Source organism: Triticum dicoccoides, chromosome 2B (assembly GCF_002162155.2).
Source record: "Triticum dicoccoides isolate Atlit2015 ecotype Zavitan chromosome 2B, WEW_v2.0, whole genome shotgun sequence".
NCBI classification, from domain to species: Eukaryota; Viridiplantae; Streptophyta; class Magnoliopsida; order Poales; family Poaceae; genus Triticum; species Triticum dicoccoides.
The window spans coordinates 206,731,960-206,753,186 of NC_041383.1; the positions used below are offsets into that span (position 1 = coordinate 206,731,960).

General features: G+C 45.0%; 1 protein-coding gene across 2 annotated transcripts; it reads left to right on the forward strand.

Moving 5' to 3' along the window:
• The first annotated feature begins 13 nt into the window (after window positions 1–13).
• Window positions 14–3,108, forward strand: LOC119363104 (SNAP25 homologous protein SNAP33-like). 2 transcript variants are annotated; one of them, XM_037628408.1, is made up of 6 exons: window positions 14–86; window positions 978–1,351; window positions 1,425–1,521; window positions 1,600–1,727; window positions 1,802–1,899; window positions 2,717–3,108. In XM_037628408.1, the coding sequence occupies exons 2-6, from the start codon at window positions 983–985 to the stop codon at window positions 2,814–2,816; spliced, it is 792 nt and encodes a 263-aa protein (XP_037484305.1). In that variant the 5' UTR covers window positions 14–86; window positions 978–982; the 3' UTR covers window positions 2,817–3,108. The 2 variants fall into 2 exon arrangements, with proteins under 2 accessions (XP_037484305.1, XP_037484306.1); XM_037628409.1 differs by lacking the exon at window positions 14–86 and adding an exon at window positions 116–822.
• The last annotated feature ends 18,119 nt before the right edge of the window (window positions 3,109–21,227 follow it).

The following is a 21,227-nucleotide window of genomic DNA, read 5'->3' on the forward strand; positions in this document are numbered from 1 at the left end:
AACTCCAGTTCTGCCGCCCAGCCCAGGAAGAAGCAGGCGGCCGGCAACCTCTCCGCACCCTCGTCGCGCGCCTCCTCTCCTCTCAGGTTCGATCCATTCCTTCCTTCCATCTCTCTCAACTCATCGGAACTCCACCACCCCAGGATGCGGCTCTTGCCTACCTCAGTTCGTTCCTCTTGCCGGTCTTCTTCCGGCGACGGCGACCCTCGCACGGCGGTTTCTCGACCCCGGTTTCGTCAGGCGGAACGAGGCGACGTGGGATCCCAGGCCGTTATTCGTGTCGTTCGTGTCACGACTGATCTTGGGTTTCGGTCTCTGAAGACATGGTCGGTCTTTAGGATTTTTGCAGGGATGTTGTGCGATCGTCGTGCAAGCCCGTTCTTGTGCAATGTTACCTGGTCTATAACTATATATACTGGTCAAAATCATAGCACCCCTGTAAAGAAATATAAGGGCGTTTAGATCACTACTTATATTTCCTTACGGAGGGAGTACAGGTGTAGAACAAAGTCACGCGTTTTAACTAAGCATTTACCCTTTTTCTTCGAATGTTGTAGATAGATGCAACTGATTTTGATTTTCGAAACATTTCAGGTATATAGCAAATCGACCTGCATCCACTATTTGTACTGAGATTAAATTGAAACTTCTGAATTTCCTAAGAATGAGAATATCCACATGGTCTCACAGATTTGAATTTCCAGTACTTTTTGCTGTTTCATAGGTTTCATTCAGCGACATTTCTTAGTTTCAGGCTTTCAGCTTTCTACTGCTCCCATGCCAATTATGAATTAGACGTGGAGTTCACCACTTTTATCTCCAGTAAACACAGCCCAGTATTCCTTTCTTCAGTCTACTTTACATTCTACTCCCTCCGTCCCATAATATAAGAACGTTTTTCACACTAGTTTAGTGTTAAAAACGTTCTTATATTTTGGGACAGAGGGAGTAACTAATTAAGTTGTCGCTACGAACAGGAAAGATGCCCGTGTCAAGCGTCGCAAAACCTTCGTCAGCTAAACCAAATCCATTCGATTCCGACTCAGACTCTGAATTTACCTCGAGGCCTGCAAGAGCATCATCTTCCAACTCAGTTGATCCTGGTACCAATGGCCGATGCAAGAATGGCTTCCGCGATTCAGGCGGGTTCGACAACCAATCCGTGCAAGAGCTGGAGAGCTATGTTGCATACAAGGCCGAGGAGACCACTCAGAAAGTGAACGTCTGCCTTCGGCTCGCTGAAAACATCAAGGAGGATGCTACCAACACTCTGATCGCCTTGCACAAGCAGGGTCAACAGATGAATAGGACCCATGAAACCGCTGCGAACATTGATCAGGACCTTAGCAGGGTAAGCTTGAAGCCGGCAGTTTCTTTTGTACTTATTACTTGTGTTTGAGCTCTTGTTTTTTTTTCCTTCTCAGAGTGAGACACTTCTGGGAAGCCTTGGAGGGTTCTTCTCAAAAACCTGGAAGCCCAAGAAAACCAGGCAAATAAAGGGACCAGCAGTTATCTCGAGAGGTATGCCTTTTCATTGGGCTCAATCCATGTTGACTCAGAGTGTTCTCTTTTTCCTGACATTGTTACTTATTGAAATAGATGATCCCTTCAAAAGAAGGGCTAACCACCTAGAGCAGAGAGAAAAATTAGGATTGTCTTCAAGCCCCAGAGGGAAGTCGAATCCTCAGACGTATTCTGATCCTACCAACGCCATGGAGAAGGTTCAGGTTTGTGTTGGTGTTGGGATCCATGCAGCATAAATTGGACCTAATGACTAATCACAAACCATTTTGTTTGGCAGGTGGAGAAAGATAAGCAAGACAATGCCCTTTCTGATCTTAGCGATGTCCTGGGACAGCTCAAGGGCATGGCTCTCGATATGGGCTCAGAAATCGATAGGTACGTGCTTCGTCGACTTCAATTCACCATATCTTATTTCATTAGCCAACAGGGTGAGGATTCTGCCTGAAAAAATCGCACCCAAGTTAAAAAGCATTCTCACCCTGTTGTCAAACACTATATTACTTCGATGAAATGGCCATGGAATTGTACAGTCCTTTCCTGGTTTGTTTATCAGTGGGTTTCGAACAATGTTTTGCATTCAACACGTCTCACTGCCTTTTAAGCGCTTACAGGAAAAAAAATTGGAGATTGCTCACCAAGTTGATGCTTTATACAGAACAGTAAATAATGAGTGCTCTTGATTGATTGGTGTTTGTTCAGCTTAACAAACTCCCAAGAAGTCTGACAATAAATTAATGAAACATCACATGTATATTTGTCTTATTTTACGAAATTAAACAGTGTCATGATTTTAAGCTAAATGGAAATATTATTGTGTTTATGCTTGTGTGCACAAGTAACATTATGCATGTGTGGGTGTGGCCAAGTAACATTTTAGCGCTTAAAACATAACACTAGTGCAGATAGGGTCTTCGCACAAGGTCGAAATCGTGCAACACACATGGTTTCGCAAAACATGCCGTTAGGGTCTTTAAGGACAAAGAAAGAAAATAAACATAACACCATAATCTTGTGTTCCTAGTTACCTTTTACTGACCAAGAAAAAACAACTGTAAAGGAATCCTTTTATAGAATAGATAAAACAATCTTTTCAGATTGAAATGTACAATAAAACATTCCATTAGGACTTTTTCTTCTGTTTTGTGCTTGTGTATCCTGCTGAATGGTGTTGTATATACATACTGGAATGCAGGCAAAACAAAGCCATGGATGGTCTACAAGATGATGTGGAGGAACTCAACTCCAGGGTGAAAGGAGCCAACCAGCGTGCACGCCGTTTGCTTGGGAAATAATATTGCCTCGAAAATGTATGAGTGCAGTCTTGGTATATGAGGTTGCAGAATCAAAACATTGCTGCTGCTGCTTTGCTAAGCTTACTTTTGTAACTTCTCTTGGGAAGGAAAAGTTGCAAGTTGCAACATTGCTCCCAAAATACATATGAGGTGCACACATATATAATCATCTATTTTCCCTGGTTTGTGATCAACCAAATTGCTCAGAGATTTTGAAAGCAACATCAACTATCTGTATTTGTACAAAGATTAGTATTAACTAGCAAAAGAGCCCGTGTGTTGCAACGGGAGAGTAAATAACACATGTTCTTAACCCAATGACCATGACTCAAGACCCTAATGTGTTCACGTCCTTTATTTTCACATGGCATCATATTTGTGTTGTTGATGGTGGTCTGAGTGCTCACACAACGAAAGCATGTTTGAATGCGGTCAGTTCTAAGGCGTCTCTCTCGCACGCACACTCGCGTGAAATAAAATGAGAAATATGTTATTTTTCCCCACGAGGTTTTTCACAGGTCTACATGCATGGTTATCGATGTTTTCTTTCCTCTCTATCAGTAAGAAAGAAAAACGGATCGTACATTATAGATTAAGTTCACACCAAAATAATATTTTAGAAATATTTAACAGATAAAAATAGCATCATATTTAGATTGTACACATTTTTTTAACCAAGTTTCATATATAACATGTTAAAATCGGAATTACGGTTTAAAAGATATCGATGACTTTGTTTTAGATAAACTGTGGATTGATTAACCGAAAAGTTAGGGGGTTTTATGTTAAAACGAAAAAATGAGTCGATTGACTTAAATATGGACAACGGGTTGATTACCTAAAATATTAGGTTTTTTTGAGAAAATGCAAAAAAAGGGTTCGGGAGTGACTTAAACGTGTACCGCAGGTTTATTTATGGAAAATAGAGGGGCTTTTTTGCAAAATATATGACGGACGATCCCAATTTGCTTTATTATTACTCCCTCCGTTTCTAAATATTTGTCTTTCTAGAAATTTCAACAAATGACTACATACAAAGCAAAATGAGTGAATCTACACTTTAAAATATGTCTATATACATCCATATGTGGTAGTCCATTTAAAATCTGTACGAAGACAAATATTTAGGAACGAAGTGAGTATTAGGTAAAGATCACTCCCTCCGATCCAAACACTAAAACAATGTCACTTATTTTAAACCGGAGGAAGTAGTTTTTGACCTTTTGAAATTGAGGTAATATCATTGCTAGTCACTGAACTTGCGTCGGATTGCAGTTTGCTGCTAAAGGTGCAAAACTGCAAATACGATCACTCCGGCTGTTTACGCCATGCCACGCAGGCACAAACCCTTGTCAGTGACAGATATCGACGCGCGCACATTTTTTTATTTTGCACAGTAGCCCTTAAATTTATTAATTATGAACAAAGGCCCTCAAATTTTTAAAAAAAGGCTGCAGTTGTTGGGTTTGAATCCACTACCACCAAATAACGAGCTAACCACTACACCAAGTAACTATTTGTGCTAAAAATGAGAAAAGCTGAATTTTATGTTTTTGCAATGGCGACTACTCATATCCAAATAATTTTTGTCTAACCAAATTTCCATTAAGAGAAAAAATTGAGCGCCCGGAATTTTGAATTTAAGTGAGAGAAACTAGTCTAACAATACATGACCATAACTTAAATCCTCATATGGGCATACAATATCAGACCCTCTTTTGGGAAATAATTTTTTGTGTTATTCATGCTCATTTTAAAAGAATTACATTATTTAAAATAGTGTTCTCGGTGCCGCAACAATGAATTGGACTCACGACGTTTCTATAGAAAGGAGTCGGGCTGACACTGCACAGGAAGCACTTATAAAGTAATGTGCTAAACTAAATATATTTATGCATTAAAAGTTAAATTCAAAATTTTGGGCAAAGAAACCTGGAATTGCTGAGATATTTCAAAAATCGGATTTTGCAACTCCTTCAAAAAAAAACCCAGAGTAAAATAAAACTTGCTCGTGAACAAGTTTGTGTACGTTTTGGGTTAAACTTACATTTTGACGTGTGTTTTATAATCGAATTTCATTTGAAAATTTCTGGCGGAAAGACTATTTGGAAACCTATTTTTCTGGCCAAACCCGGGAAAATAGAATCGAGAAAAAAAATGTGAGTTCAGCATAAAAGCAAATATATCTTCACAAATGCATGAAATTATGCTTGATGGAGTGGTTCGCTAGTGTGTACATGTATATGAAGTCGCGAGTTTGAACCTCGATCACACCCTTTTAATTTCTCATTTCTTGCACCAATTTGTTTCACTCGCTGACAGTGGGCCATAGCCCCACTGGCATGCCATGTAAGCGCGGGATACAGATGAAGCGACCGTATTTACACGGGATGATAAGTTATGTAACCACAATTCCGTATTGTACAAGTTTTGTAACCAAACTAAATATCGAGCACAAGTTGTATGACTCTTTGAAATTCAACATCGGAAAACCCTCGGCTTTTCATAGTTGACACATGCTGCTCATAAATTGTGATCCACATATAATGTTTAAAAAATGATCATTCAACTTAACTATTGACGAGTTTAAGATTGATTAAAGATTCACTGTGGTTGATTCCTTCCCACAAATACATTACTCAATATACCGAAGATTGATCTGCCTGATTTGTGTAGATTTGGTAGATAAAAACTGAGTATAAATTTGGTAGATAAAAACTGAATTAGTTAGATTTGTGGGGTAGAAACCGGTTTAAATATAACATCTCAGGTGTAAAGTAGTACTACTACAGTGTTTCCACGAAACCCTAAAACCTCCTCTGGCGGCGGCGACTAGGGTTCGGGAAAAAAATTGCGCTCGTCGATCTCAAGCCGGCGGAGCGCACCGATCTCCTGAGAGGATGGCTACATCGGATCATGGCAAGAAACTAGTGGGGGGTCAGGACCCGCTGCGCACGGACAGGACTCGCTTGGAGGAGGCTCTAGGGAATCACCGATGAGGAAGCTATTCCATTGGTCATTGATGATCACGAGGAGGATGCGCCGGAGAAGTGGCTACTAGCTGGGAAGGTGTAGCACCGCAACGTGTTCCACATCCACACCATCACTAATGCACTTCGTGTTGGAAATATGCCCTAGAGGCAATAATAAAATGGTTATTATTGTATTTCCTTGTTCATGATAATTGTCTATTGTTCATGCTATAATTGTATTAACTAGAAACCTTAATACATGTGTGAATACATAGGCCACAACATGTCCCTAGTGAGCCTCTAGTTGACTAACTCGTTGATCAATAGATGGTTATGGTTTCCTGACCATGGACATTAGATGTCATTGATAACGGGATCACATCATTAGGAGAATGATGTGATGGACAAGACCCAATCCTAAGCATAGCACAAGATCGTGTAGTTCGTTTGCTAAGAGCTTTTCTAATGTCAAGTATCATTTCCTTAGACCATGAGATTGTGTAACTCCCGAATACCGTAGGAGTGCTTTGGGTGTACCAAACGTCACAACGTAACTGGGTGACTATAAAGGTGCACTGCAGGTATCTCCGAAAGTGTTTGTTGGGTTGGCACAAATCGAGACTGGGATTTGTCACTCCGTATGATGGAGAGGTATCTCTGGGCCCACTCGGTAATGCATCATCATAATGAGCTCAATGTGACTAAGTAGTTAGTCACGGGATCATGCATTATGCAACGAGTAAAGTGACTTACCGGTAACGAGATTGAATGAGGTATTGGGATACCGACGATCGAATCTCGGGCAAGTAACGTACCGATTGACAAAGAGAATTGTATACGGGATTGCTTGCATCCTTGACACCGTGGTTCATCCGATGAGATCATCGTGGAACATGTGGGAGCCAACATGGGTATCCAGATCCCGCTGTTGGTTATTGGCCAGAGAGCTGTCTCGGTCATGTCTGCATGATTCCCGAACCCGTAGGGTCTACACACTTAAGGTTCGGTGACGCTAGAGTTGTTATGGGAATTAGTATCTAGTTGCCGAATGTTGTTCGGAGTCCCGGATGAGATCCCGGACGTCACGAGGAGTTCCGGAATGGTCTGGAGGTGAAGATTTATATATGGAAAGTTCAGTTTTAGTCACCGGAATGATTTCGGGGGTTATCGGTATTGTACCGGGACCACCGAAAGGTGTCCGGAGGTCCACCGGGTGGGGCCACCTGCCCGGGGGGACTTGATGGGCTGAATATGGGAGGGAACCAGCCCCTAGTGGGCTGGTGCGCCCCTCCCCAAGGGCCCAAGGCGCCTAGGGTTGAAAACCCTAGGGGAGGGGGGGGGGCGCTTCCACCTTGCTTGGGGGGCAAGTTTCCCCCTCCTGGCCGCCGCCCCCCTCTAGATGGGATCTAGAGGGGCCGGGCCCCTCTCCCCTTCACCCTATAAATAGAGGGGGTGGTAGGGCTGCAGCACCCTTGCTTTTGGCGCAGCCCCTCCCTCCTCCAACTCTTCCTCCTCCTCCGTAGTGCTTGGCGAAGCCCTGCAGAAATACCACGAGCTCCACCACCACCATGCCGTCGTGCTGTCGGAGTTCTCCCTCAACTTCTCCTCTCCCCTTGCTGGATCAAGAAGGAGGAGACGTCCCTGGGCTGTACGTGTGTTGAACGCGGAGACGCCGTCCGTTCGACGTTAGATCGGATCTTCCGCGATTTGAATCGCCGCGAGTACGACTCCCTCATCCGCGTTCTGGTAACGCTTCCGCTTAGCGATCTTCAAAGGTATGAAGATTCTCATCCTCTCCCTCTCTTGTTGCTAGAATATCCATAGATTGATATTGGTGATGCATAGAAAATTTTGAATTTCTGCTACGTTCCCCAACAGTGGCATCATGAGCTAGGTCTATGCGTAGTTTCTATGCACGAGTAGAACATAAGTTGTTGTAGGCGTCGATTTTGTCAATTTACTTGCCGTTACTAGTCTTATCTTGATTCGGCGGCATCGTGGGATGAAGCGGCCCGGATCGACCTTACACGTACGCTTACGTGAGACAGGTTCCACCGACTGACATGCACTAGTTGCATAAGGTGGCTAGCGGGTGTCTGTCTCTCCCACTTTAGTCGGATCGGATTCAATGAAAAGGGTCCTTATGAAGGGTAAATAGCAATTGGCATATCACGTTGTGGTTTTGGCTTAGGTAAGAAATGTTCTTGCTAGAAACCTATGGCGGCCACGTAAAAACTTGCAACAACAATTAGAGGATGTCTAACTTGTTCTTGCAGCATATGTTGTGTGATGTGATATGGCCAAAAGGATGTGATGAATGATATATATGTGATGTATGAGATTTATCATGTTCTTGTAATAGGAATCATGACTTGCATGTCGATGAGTATGACAACCGGCAGGAGCCGTAGGAGTTGTCTTAATTTATTGTATGACCTGCGTGTCATTGAATAACGCCATGTAATTACTTTACTTTATTGCTAAACCGTTAGCCATAATAGTAGAAGTAATAGTTGGCGAGACAACTTCATGGAGACACGATGATGGAGATCATGATGACGGAGATCATGGTGTCATGCCGGTGATGATGATGATCATGGCGCCCCAAAGATGGAGATCAAGGAGCAAAATGATATTGGCCATATCATGTCACTATTTGATTGCATGAGATGTTTATCATGTGTTTACATCTTATTTGCTTAGAACGACGGTAGCATAAATAAGATGATCCCTCACTAAAATTTCAAGAAAGTGTTCCCCCTAACTGTGCACCGTTGCGAAGGTTCGTTGTTTCGAAGCACCACGTGATGATCGGGTGTGATAGATTCTAACGTTCGCATACAACGGGTGTAAGCCAGATTTACACATGCAAAACACTTAGGTTGACTTGACGAGCCTAGCATGTACAGGCATGGCCTCGGAACACAAGAGACCGAAAGGCATGAGTCGTATAGTATATACGATCAACATGAAGATGTTCACCGATGATGACTAGTCCGTCTCACATGATGATCGGACACGGCCTAGTTGACTCGGATCATGTATCACTTAGATGACTAGAGGGATGTCTATCTGAGTGGGAGTTCATCAAATAATTTGATTAGATGAACTTAATTATCCTGAACATAGTCAAAAGGTCTTTGCAAATTATGTCGTAGCTCGCATTTTAGTTCTACTGTTTTAGATATGTTCCTAGAGAAAATTTAGTTGTAAGTTGATAGTAGCAATTATGCGGACTGGGTCCGTAAACTGAGGATTGTCCTCATTGCTGCGCAGAAGGCTTATGTCCTTAATGCACCGCTCGGTGTGTTTAACCTCGAACATCGTCTGTGGATGTTGCGAACATCTAACATACACGTTTTGATGACTACGTGATAGTTCAGTAATGTTAAACAGTTTACAATTGAGGCACCAAAGATGATTTTGAAACATCGTGGAACATATGAGATGTTTCGAGGGCTGAAATTGGGATTTCAGGCTCGTGCCCACGTCAAGAGGTATAAGACCTCCGACGAGTTTCTTAGCCTACAAACTAAGGGAGAAAAGCTCAATCATTGAGCTTGTACTCAGAGTGTCTGGGTACAACAATCGCTTGAATCGAGTGGGAATTAATCTTCCAGATGAGATAGTGATGTTTCTCCAAAGTCATTGCCACCAAGCTACTAGAGCTTCGTGATGAACTATAACACATCAGAGATAGATATGATGATCCTTGAAACATTCGCGATGTTTGACACCGCGAAAGTAGAAATCAAGAAGGAGCATCAATTGTTGATGGTTAGTGAAACCACTAGTTTCAAGAAGGGCAAGGGCAAGAAGGGATACTTCATGAAATGACAAATCAGTTGCTGCTCAAGTGAAGAAACCCAAGGTTGAACCCAAACACGAGACTAAGTGCTTCTGTAATGAGGGGAACGGTCACTGAAGCAGAACTACCCTAGATACTTGGTAGATGAGAAGGTTGGCAAGGTCGACAGAAGTATATTGGATATACATTATATTAATGTGTACTTTACTAGTACTCCTAGTAGCACCATGGTAATAGATACCGGTTCAGTTGCTAAGTGTTAGTAACTCAAAATAAAAGGCTACAGAATAAACAGAGACTAGCTAAAGGCGAGGTGACGATATGTGTTGGAAGTATTTCCAAGGTTGATCAAACATCGCATGCTCCCTCTACCATCGGGATCGGTGTTAAACCTAAATAATTGTGATTTAGTGTTTGCGTTGAGCATAGACATGATTGGATTATGTCTATCGCAATATGGTTATTCATTTAAGGAGAATAATGGTTACTGTGTTTATTTGAATAATACCTTCAATGGTCTTGCACCTAAAATGAATGGTTTATTGAATCTTGATCGTAGTGATACACATGTTCATGCCAAAAGATGTAAGATAGTAACGATAGTACCACCTGCTTGTGGCACTGCCATTTGAGTCATATTGGTATAAAACGCATGAAGAAGCTCCATGTTGATGGATCTTTGGACTCACTCGTTTTTGAAAAGTTTGAGACATGCGAACCATGTCTATTGGTATGTGCGCATGAAGAAACTCCATGCAGATGGATCGTTTGGACTCATTTGATTCTAAATCACTTGAGACATGCAAATCATACCACATGGGCAAGATGACTGAAAAGCCTCGTTTTCAGTAAGATGGAACAAGAGAGCAACTTGTTGGAAGTAATACATTTTGATGTGTGCTGTCCAATGAGTGCCGAGGCACGCAATCGATATCATTATGTTCTTACTTCACAGATGATTTGAGTAGATGCTGAGTACATTTACTTGATGAAACACAAGTCTGAATTATTGAAAGGTTCAAGTAATTTCAGAGTGAAGTTGAAGATCATCGTGACAAGAGGATAAAATGCCTATGATATGATCATAGAGATGAATATCTGAGTTACGTGTTTGGTACACAATTAAGAGATTGTGGAAATTGTTTCACAACTAATACCGCCTGGAACACCATAGTGTGATGGTGTGTCCGAACATCATAGATGCACCCTATTGGATATGGGGCATACCATGATGTCTCTTATCAAATTACCACTGTTGTTTATGGATTAGGCATTAGAGACTACCACATTCACTTTAATAGGGCACCACGTAATTCCGTTGAGATGACACCGTGTGAACTATGGTTTAGAGAAACCTAAGCTGTCATTTCTTGAAAGTTTGGGGCTGCGACGCTTATATGAAAAAGTTTCATCCTAGTAAGCTCGAACCCAAAACAGATAAATGCATCTTCATAGGTCACCCAAAACAGTTGGGTATACTTCCTATTTAAGATCCGGAAGCAAAAGTGATTGTTTCTAAAACGGGTCATTTCTCGATAAGAAGTTTCTCTCGAAAGAATTAAGTGGGAGGATGGTGGAGACTTGATGAGGTTATTGAACCATCACTTCAACTAGTGTGTAGCAGGGCACAAGAAGTTGTTCCTGTGGCACCTACACCAATTGAAGTGGAAGCTGATGATATTGATCATGAAACTTCAGATCAAGTCACTACCAAAACTCGTAGGTTGACAAGGATACGTACTACTTCAGAGTGGTACGTGATCCTGTCTTGGAGGTCATGTTGCTAGATAACAATGAACCTACGAGCTATGGACAAGCGATGGTGGGCCTGGATTCCAACGAATGGCTCGAGGCCATAAAAATCCGAGAGAGGATCCATGTATGAAAACAAAGTATAAACTTTGGAAGAACTACTTGATGGTCGTAAGGCTGTTGGGTACAGATGGATTTTAAAAGGACGAACAATGATGGTAAGTATCACCATTAAGAAAGCTCGACTTGTCGTTAAGATGTTTTCCGACAAGTTCAAGGAGTTGACTGCGATGAGACTTTCTCACTCGTAGCGATGCTAAGAGTCTGTTGGAATTATATTAGCAGTTACTGCATTATTTATGAAATCTTGCAGATAGGATGTCAAAACATTGTTTCCTCGACAATTTTCTTGAGGAACGGTTGTATATGATACAACCAGAAGGTTTTGTCAATCCTATAAGATGCTAACAAGTATGCAAAGCTCCAGCAATCCTTCTAAGGACAGGAGTAAACATCTCGGAGTTGGAATATATGCTTTGATGAGATGATCAAAGATTTTGGGTTTATACAAAGTTTATGAGAAACTTGTATTTCCAAAGAAGTGCGTGGGAGCACTATAGAATTTCTGATGAGTATATGTTGTTAACATATTGTTGATCAGAAATGATGTAGAGTTTCTAGAAAGCATATATGGTTATTTGAAAAGTATTTTTCAATGGAAAACCTGGATTAAGCTACTTGAACATTGAGCATCAAGATCTATAAGGATAGATCAAAATCGCTTAATAGTACTTTCAAACGAACACATACCGTGACAAGATTTCGAAGGAGTTCAAAATAGATCGGCAAAGAAGGAGTTCTTGGCTGTGTTATAAGGTGTGAGTATTGAGTAAGACTCAAAACCTGACCACGGCAGAATAGAGAGAAAGGACGAAGGTCGCCCCCTATGCTTTAGACGTAGGCTCTACAGTATGCTATGCTGTGTACCACACCTGAAGTGTGCCTTGCCATGATTCAGTCAAGGGGTACAAGAGTGATCCAGGAATGGATCACAGGACAACGATCAAAGTTATCCTTGGTAACTACTGGACTGAGGAATTTTCTCGATTATGGAGGTGGTAAAAGAGTTCGTCGTAAAGGGTTACGCTGATGCAAGCTTTGACACTAATCCAGATTATTCTCAGTAGTAAACCGGATTCGTATAGTAGAACAGTTATTTGGAATAGCTCTAAATAGCGTGTGATAGCTGCATCTACAAGATGACATAGAGATTTGTAAAGAACACAGGGATCTGAAAGGTTCAGACCCGTTGACTAATAACCTCTCTCACAAGCGAGATATGATCAAACCCCATGGGTGTTAGATTCATTACAATCACATAGTGATGTGAACTAGATTATTGATTCTAGTGCAAGTGGGAGACTGTTGGAAATATGCCCTAGAGGCAATAATAAAATGGTTATTATTGTATTTCCTTGTTCATGATAATTGTCTATTGTTCATGCTATAATTGTATTAACTGGAAACCTTAATACATGTGTGAATACATAGACCACAACATGTCCCTAGTGAGCCTCTAGTTGACTAGCTCGTTGATCAATAGATGGTTATGGTTTCCTTACCATGGACATTAGATGTCATTGATAACGGGATCACATCATTAGGAGAATGATGTGATGGACAAGACCCAATCCTAAGCATAGCACAAGATCGTGTAGTTCATTTGCTAAAAGCTTTTCTAATGTCAAGTATCATTTCCTTATACCATGAGATTGTGTAACTCCTGAATACCGTAGGAGTGCTCTGGGTGTACCAAACGTCACATCGTAACTGGGTGACTATAAAGGTGCACTGCAGGTATCTCCGAAAGTGTTTATTGGGTTGGCATGAATCGAGACTGGGATTTGTCACTCCGTATGACGGAGAGGTATCTCTAGGACCACTCGGTAATGCATCATCATAATGAGCTCAATGTGACTAAGTAGTTAGTCACGGGATCATGCATTACGCAACGAGTAAAGTGACTTGCCGGTAACGAGACTGAACGAGGTATTGGGATACCGACGATCGAATCTCGGGCAAGTAACATACCGATTGACAAAGGGAATTGTATACGGGATTGCTTGAATCCTTGACATCGTGGTTCATCTGATGAGATCATCATGGAACATGTGGGAGCCAACATGGGTATCCAGGTCCCGCTGTTGGTTATTGGCCAGAGAGCTATCTCGGTCATGTCTGCATGATTCCCGAACCCGTAGGGTCTACACACTTAAGGTTCGGTGACGCTAGAGTTGTTATGGGAATTAGTATGTGGTTACTGAATGTTGTTTGGAGTCCCGGATGAGATCCCGGACGTCACGAGGAGTTCCGGAATGGTCCGGAGGTGAAGATTTATATATGGGAAGTCCATTTTCAGTCACCGGAATGGTTTCGGGGGTTATCGGTATTGTACCGGGACCACCGAAAGGTGTCTGGAGGTCCACCGGGTGGGGCCACCTGCCCCGGGGGACTTGATGGGCTGAATATGGGAGGGAACCAGCCCCTAGTGGGCTGGTGCGCCCCTCCCCAAGGTCCCAAGGCGCCTAGGGTTGAAAACCCTAGGGGAGGGGGCGCCTCCACCTTGCTTGGGGGGCAAGTTTCCCCCTCATGGCCGCCCCCCCTCTAGATGGGATCTAGAGGGGCCGCCCCCCTCTCCCCTTCACCCTATAAATAGAGGGGGTGGTAGGGCTGCAGCACCCTTGCTTTTGGTGCAGCCCCTCCCTCCTCCAACTCTTCCTCCTCCTTCGTAGTGCTTGGCGAAGCCCTGCAGAAATACCACGAGCTCCACCACCACCATGCCATCGTGTTGTCGGAGTTCTCCCTCAACTTCTCCTCTCCCCTTGCTGGATCAAGAAGGAGGAGACATCCCCGGGCTGTACGTGTGTTGAACGCGGAGACGCCGTCTGTTCGGTGTTAGATCGGATCTTCTACGATTTGAATCGCCGCGAGTACGACTCCCTCATCCGTGTTCTAGTAACGCTTCCGCTTAGCAATCTTCAAAGTTATGAATATGCTCATCCTCTCCCTCTCTTGTTGCTAGAATCCCCATAGATTGATCTTGGTGATGCGTAGAAAATTTTGAATTTCTGCTACATTCCCCAACACTTCGGCCGGCGTGGGGGAATCCGTGGGGACTTCAATTCAGATCCATGGGAGAGAATTTGTTCGTTGCTGAGTTTGAATCAAAGCGAGATAGGGATCACATCTAGGATGGATCACCATGGCATATCAGTAAGAATTCGGTCATCTTGGCTGATTTCAAGGATTGGATGAGACCTGATGAGGTTGATTTTGATAGGTTGCATCTATGGGCTAGGGTTTTGAACCTACCATACAATCTCCGGGATGACTCATGGGGAAAGGTAATTGCAAAGCAGATTGACCAACAAGCTACTCACACATAGTTTGATCACATGGGTGGTTTTTGAAGGGCACGAGTATCAGTTGATGTGAATAAGTCGCTGAGGCGGTGGATTGTCGTTGAATCGGCAAAGAGACAGAAGCAGGACCCTTATGATATTCAGTATGAAAACGTGCCTCATTTTTGTTTCTCCTGTGGCCGTCTTGGACATTCTGGTTCGTTTTGCCCAGCTCCGGGGCATCGAGATGAAAAAGGGGAGCTACCTTTTGGTCCAAAGTTGAGGGCACCGGAGGATCGCAAGAAGACTGCCTCGGGGGATGCTGCAGGCAAGGAGCAGTAGCTGGGCCCGAGCAGTAAGAGGGAGTCAAAGAATTCCAGTAATGTTCCGACGGGGGGCGTTGAGGTGAACTCTCCTATCAAAAAGAAGAACCAGCATAAAAGAAAGGAGGCACCGCAATAGGTCTATCGTCGAGTCGAACCTGTACCATAGCTTCTGCTGACAACAGCCAAGGAGTCGCCTGCAGCTGATCCGGCTTGCTCAAAGGGGAGTAATTTGGACGATGACTCTGAGATGGATAAAGGGTATGACGGGTTTCCAAAGAAGAAGAAGCCAACTCCTGAGAATTCGGCAGAGGCTGCAGGTCAGCCCTGCCCATCCCAATGAATTGCATAAGCTGGAACTATCAGGGGCTTGGGAACCCATCGATAGTTCGCGAGCTTCGCAAGATTGTGAAGCAGGAAGGACCCTCCCTTCTGTTTGTAATGGAAACTAAGATAAAAGGGATCAAAGTTGAGAATTTGAAGAGCCTACTTGGATTTACCCGATGTTTTGCTGTTGATAGCAACGGCCTTAGTGGTGGCATTGGTTTGTTCTGGACAGATAACGTAACAGTTGATTTGATGAACTATAGCCGTGCGCACATTGATGTGAGTGTCAAGTCAAGTGAGCAGCAGCAACCTTGGCGCTTCACGGGTTTTTATGGAGAACCTAGAGTGGAAAATAGATATGACAGCTGGGAGTTTTTGAGCATGCTGCATGGTATTCCACACTCTGGTTGGCTCTATATGGGAGATTTCAATGAAACTATGTATCCTGATGAACACTTCAGCATCCATCTGAGGCCGGAGTGGCAAATGCGAGGGTTTCGGGAGGTCTTTGATTACTATTCCTTTCAAGATCTCGACTGGAGAGGTGTTCCTTTTATGTGGGACAATAGGCAGCAAGGTAGTTCCAATGTAAAAGCACGACTCGATCGTGTTGTAGCTACTGCAGATTTTCTATCCTTGTTTGCATATTCTAATGTGAAACATATCAGTTTGACAACTTTAGATCATTGCTATGTTCTTGCTGAGTTGAGATGTGTTCGGGAGCGAGGGGATCGGCTTGGCCGGCGCCCGTTCTCGTATGAAAATGTTTGGCAGTCTCATAGTGACTATGATGCTTTGGTAAAAAATATTTGGCAGTCAGAGGCGGGTCACGCAGGTTTGGAGGGCGTTGTGCATGCACTAAGGTCTGTCCAGGAAAATTTGGGATCATGGGGTGATCGGGAGTTTGGTAACATTACCAAAAGAGTGCGAAAGCTACAAAAAAATCTGGAACGCCTCCGAGCAGCCTCGATTGGTCGGGGACTGAATGCGGAGGAGTTGTCAGTGGTGGCGCAGCTTCAGGAAACCTTACGCCAATAGAAGGTTTGGTTGAAGCAACGATCAAGAATAAATTGGCTGCACAAAGGAGACCGAAACACTAAATATTATCAAGCCCAAGCAGCGAAGCGCAGCCGAACTAACATAATTTCTTACCTTGAGAGAGCGGATGGAACAATATGCGATGACCCGGATGAAGTGCAACATGAAATCATAGGTTTCTATCAAGACCTATATCAATCTCAGGGTTTTAACGATATGTCTATGCTCCTGCAGTTCGTACCCTCTCGAGTCAATGATGCTATGAATGTTATGCTCGAGAAGGATTTCACAGCTGAGGAGGTGTGAGTGGCACTTTTCCAGATGGCGCCGTCTAAGGCGCACGGAGTGGACGGTTTTGCTGCTGTTTTTTTTAGAGGCATTGGGATATTCTAGGGGAAGATGTCACAGCGGTTGTCTTAGATTTTCTGAATGGGGGTGAATTACCTTTGGCCCTAAATGATACAGCTATTACTCTCATTCCCAAGGTACGTAACCCTCAAAAAATTTCTCAATTCCGACCAATTTCTTTGTGCCCGGTTTTGTACAAAATTGCTGCCAAGGCAATTACAAATAGACTCCATGGCTTCATGGACGAGATAATTGGGGAGGAACAAAGTGCTTTTGTGCCTGGACGTTTGATTACAGACAACGTTCTCGTAGCTTATGAAAGTGTGCATGTGATGAAGAAAAAGAAGCGATGCAAACAAGCCTCATGTGTTGTTAAGCTTGACATGTTGAAAGCCTACGACCGCGTTGAGTGGAACTACTTGGAGGCTATGCTAACTAGGCTGGGATTTGGCGAGAAGTTTGTACGCCTCATTATGAAGTGCGTCACCTCTGTCCGGTTTGCGGCAAAGGTGAACGGGTCGCTTTTGCCGTACTTCACGCCATCCAGAGGCCTACGCCAGGGTGATCCAAACTTCCCCTTCCTCTTTTTGATATGTGCAGAAGGCCTAACCTCATTCATGAATTTTTATGGTGGTGCATATGTTGATAGGGGGATCAGGGTGAGCATCCACTCCCAGTGGGTAAATCATTTGCTCTTTGCAGATGACAGTCTAATATTCATGAATGCCAAGGTGGAAAGTGCAAATAGATTGAATGATATTCTCATGATTTACGCTGCCTGTTCTGGTCAGGCAGTCAACCGGGAGAAAAGTGTTGTTTATTTTAGTCCCAATGCTTCTGAAGAGTTGAGATGGGACATAAAATATACACTTGGAATCTTTGTGGAAGCTTTCACTGAACGATATTTGGGTCTACCGACAGTGGTCGGAAAGATTACAAGCGGAGGTCTTGCTCATATTGTTGAGAGGGGCCAAAACAAAATGCAAGGATGGTCCGAGAAAAATTTGGCATGTGCAGGTAGGGAGATTTTGCTCAAATCAGTGGTTCAAGCCATACCCACGTTTAGCATGTCTTGTTTTCTTTTGACCAAGAAGGTTTGTTCACAACTTACATCCCCGATGGTAAAGTACTGGTGGAGTAGCTCCATTGATCGAATGTCTTTGCATTGGGTGTCTTGGGAAAATCTTACTGTGCCAAAGATGCAAGGAGGAATGGGGTTCCGGGATTTCGAGAGTTTTAACCTAGCCTTGCTTGGTAAGCATGGGTGGCGGCTTTTAACTCATCCTAACTCTTTATGCTCCAAAGTGTTGAAGGGAAAATACTTTCATGATCGTGACTTCATGGAAGCTCAGGGGCCTCGCTCGTCGTCGGCGACGTGGAAGGCGATCATAGCAGGCAGAAGGGCGCTGGAATGTGGCCTGATCAAGTGAGTGGTGAATGGTGACTCTATATCCACCTGGACGGATAGATGGATCCCGAGCACGAGCACTCGTATACCTACTGGTCGGATTGGGACTGATCCTATCCCTCGGGTCTCTGAACTGTTCGATCATGAGATGGGGGCGTGGGATGTTGATCTAATTCAAAGGAATTTCCTACCTTCAGATGCAGCGGCTATCTTGAATATACCATTGAGAGCTTCTGGGGGAGAGGATTATTTTGCTTGGGACTTGGAGAGGTCTGGTGTTTATTCTGTTAAATCGGCTTATCGTGCTCTAGTGACTCAGAACGAGCAATCTGCTCCAGAGGAAGGAACAATAATGAATCCATCATCGTCAGATAAACACATGTGGACTGCCTTGTGGAAGCTCAAGGTAATTCCCAGAGTGCGAGTTTTTTGGTGGCGTGTGTTGCGGGGAATTCTCCCAGACTATCACTACAAAAAAAGACACATCCGTGACATTTTGGGCCGAACGAATTTTTTTCCTGTCATACATATGACACTTCTATGACGATAATTGTGACAAAACTCGGTATCATCATAGATGTGGTGGGCTCCTACTTCTATGACAAAAAATCATGACAGAAAATGGGCTTTTCATCCTGGGCGGGCCGGAGATGCAGCTGCATGACATTCTTTGGGCCGTTCATGACGGAAAAAGCCGTGGTATAAGCAAGGGCGAGGAATATTTCGGGGAGTTCCCGGTTACGGTGGGTGGTCAGGGGCCGAGCGATGCGCGTTTCTCTCGTACACCTACGCGTGTGTGTGCGAGGCATTGGGATCTAACTGAACCCGAGCGAGACGTCGCCTAACTGAACCCGAGCGATTGCACTGCAGGCTACGCGTTACTGAACCCGAGCGATTGAGCGATTCCTTCGCTACTGCTGCTAACTCAAGCCGATCGATGCTGCCTCTGGATGAACAATGAGCGTTGCAGGGGGGCTGGATGAACAGTGAACGTTGTGAGGGGGGAGGGGGGTTGGATGAACAGTGAGCAGTGGGAGTGGATGAACAGGACCCGTGGCATTGCCTCTGGATGAACAGGACCCCGATCGATCGAGCCGGTTGGGGCTGGATGAACATGACCCCGTGGAGGGCTGGATGAACAGGACGACCCCGTGGAGGGCTGGATGAACAGTAGACGGTGAAGGGGTGGATGAATAGTAGCCTGTGGAGGGGTGGTTGAACAGGAGCCCGTGGAGAGGGGTGGTTGAATAGTAGCCGGTGGAGTAGCGCGCGGTTGAGGCTGGATGAACATGAGCCCGTGGATGAACAGTCGCAGGTGGAGGCTGGAGGAGGTCGACGGTGGATGAACAATAGCCCGTGGAGGCTGGAGGAGGTCGACGGTGGAGATGAACAGTATCCCGTAGAGTCCCGTTTTGCGGTACGCCACACCCTTCCGATGAACATGACCCCCGTTTTGACTGTAGCGCTCCAACACGAGTCCGTTTCGTCCGTTTTGCGGTACGCCACACCCATCCCGATCAACAGGACCCCCGTTTCGACCGTAGGAGGTCCGTTTCCTCCGTTTTGCGGTACGCCATACCCCTCCCGATGAACAGGATCTCGTTTCGAATGTGGCCGGTCGAACACAAGGTCGTTTCCTCTGTTCTGCGGTACGCCAGACCTCGTTTCCATCGCCTGTTCCGTCCAAGCCGGTTGGCTCCCACGCATTCCGTTGCCTCCCAATGAACACGACGCATTCCGTTGCCTCGCCATGAACACGACGCATTCCGTTGCCTCCCCATGAACACGACGACGTCGTTGTTTCTTTGTTTTGACCCAGCCATGTACACGAGCCCTGGCCGTACATATATATGCGCGAGTAGGCGTTCGAGACCCCGCCCGTATGTACACATACGTGGCCGTATTTTCTTTCTTGCGCACTGGCCATTGTACGTACGTGTACATGCTACGTGCGCGCCTCTACTACGACACGTGCGCGCCTCTACATCGACCAGTATATATGTACGTAGACGTTCGCGACCAGAATGACAACGCTACGTACGCTTCGACCAGGTGGGTCCTGACTGCCAGGCACTTCCTTGCGTGCGAAGATGTAGCTGGTGGGTCCCAGCAGTCAGGGGGCGAATCATTTTTTTGCCCGGACGCACTTCCTTGTGGGCGAAGATGTAGCTGGTGGGTCCCAGCAGTCAGGGGGGAAACGTTTTTTCACGAAATAAGGTGTCCCGTCCGGTGGGTCCCTGCTGTCAGGTGGAGGAATAATTATTTTGTGTGTAATAAGGAGGCACTTCCTTGCGGCCGCTGTGGACCCAGCTGTCAGCCTCTCCATGCACAGTACTCTTCCAATGGAAGTTGGTCGTTTACCACATTGACCACGCCGCGCCGAGAGCACCACGGCGGTGGATGACGGCGAGGCCTAGGAAGGGGACGACGCGGAGCCGGGGAAGACGCAGCAGTGGATGCCCATGCAAAGAGGAGTACGAGGGTTCACTGGTTCGGCTGCGGTGTGAGTCTACCGTTGCCGCAGAATAAAAGGGGGTGTGGGTGAGTAGAGGGATGGCCTGGCCAGCGGTGGGAGTAGTAGGGGCCGGTGAGGCCTCCGCGGCATCACAGCCGGCCATGGGAGGCAGGAGCATGCGGCACGACCGACGATGGTTTGGGCGGCTGGAGCAAGAAGACCAGAGGTTGAAGAAGCACTACGGCCGTTGGATGAACATCGTACGGTAACAGGAGCTAGAATCGTTCATATTGACTAAGTTGACAAAGCCCTCCGTCCCCATCAACTTGGTAGGCCCACAAGTCAGCCTCCCACTATGCTGGGTTACAACTGGCAGGGGGAGTATTCATTTTTTTGTGCGTAATAAGGAGGCACTTCCTTGCGTGTGAAGATAGATGGTGGGTCCGACCTGTCAGCGGGGGCACGTTTTTTTCGCGAAATACAGAGGCCCTTCCGGTGGTTCCCAGATGTCAGGTGGAGGAATCATTATTTTGCGCGTAATAAGGAGGCATTTCCTTGTGTGCAGCCGTGAACCCAGCT

Bases quoted from the DNA above. Each gene is read 5' to 3' on its own strand.
- LOC119363104 (XM_037628408.1), top strand. From the start codon at position 983: ATGCCCGTGTCAAGCGTCGCAAAACCTTCGTCAGCTAAACCAAATCCA. The intron at 1,352-1,424 runs GTAAGCTTGAAG...TTTCCTTCTCAG, and splicing joins TTGATCAGGACCTTAGCAGG to AGTGAGACACTTCTGGGAAG. The intron at 1,522-1,599 runs GTATGCCTTTTC...TTATTGAAATAG, and splicing joins ACCAGCAGTTATCTCGAGAG to ATGATCCCTTCAAAAGAAGG.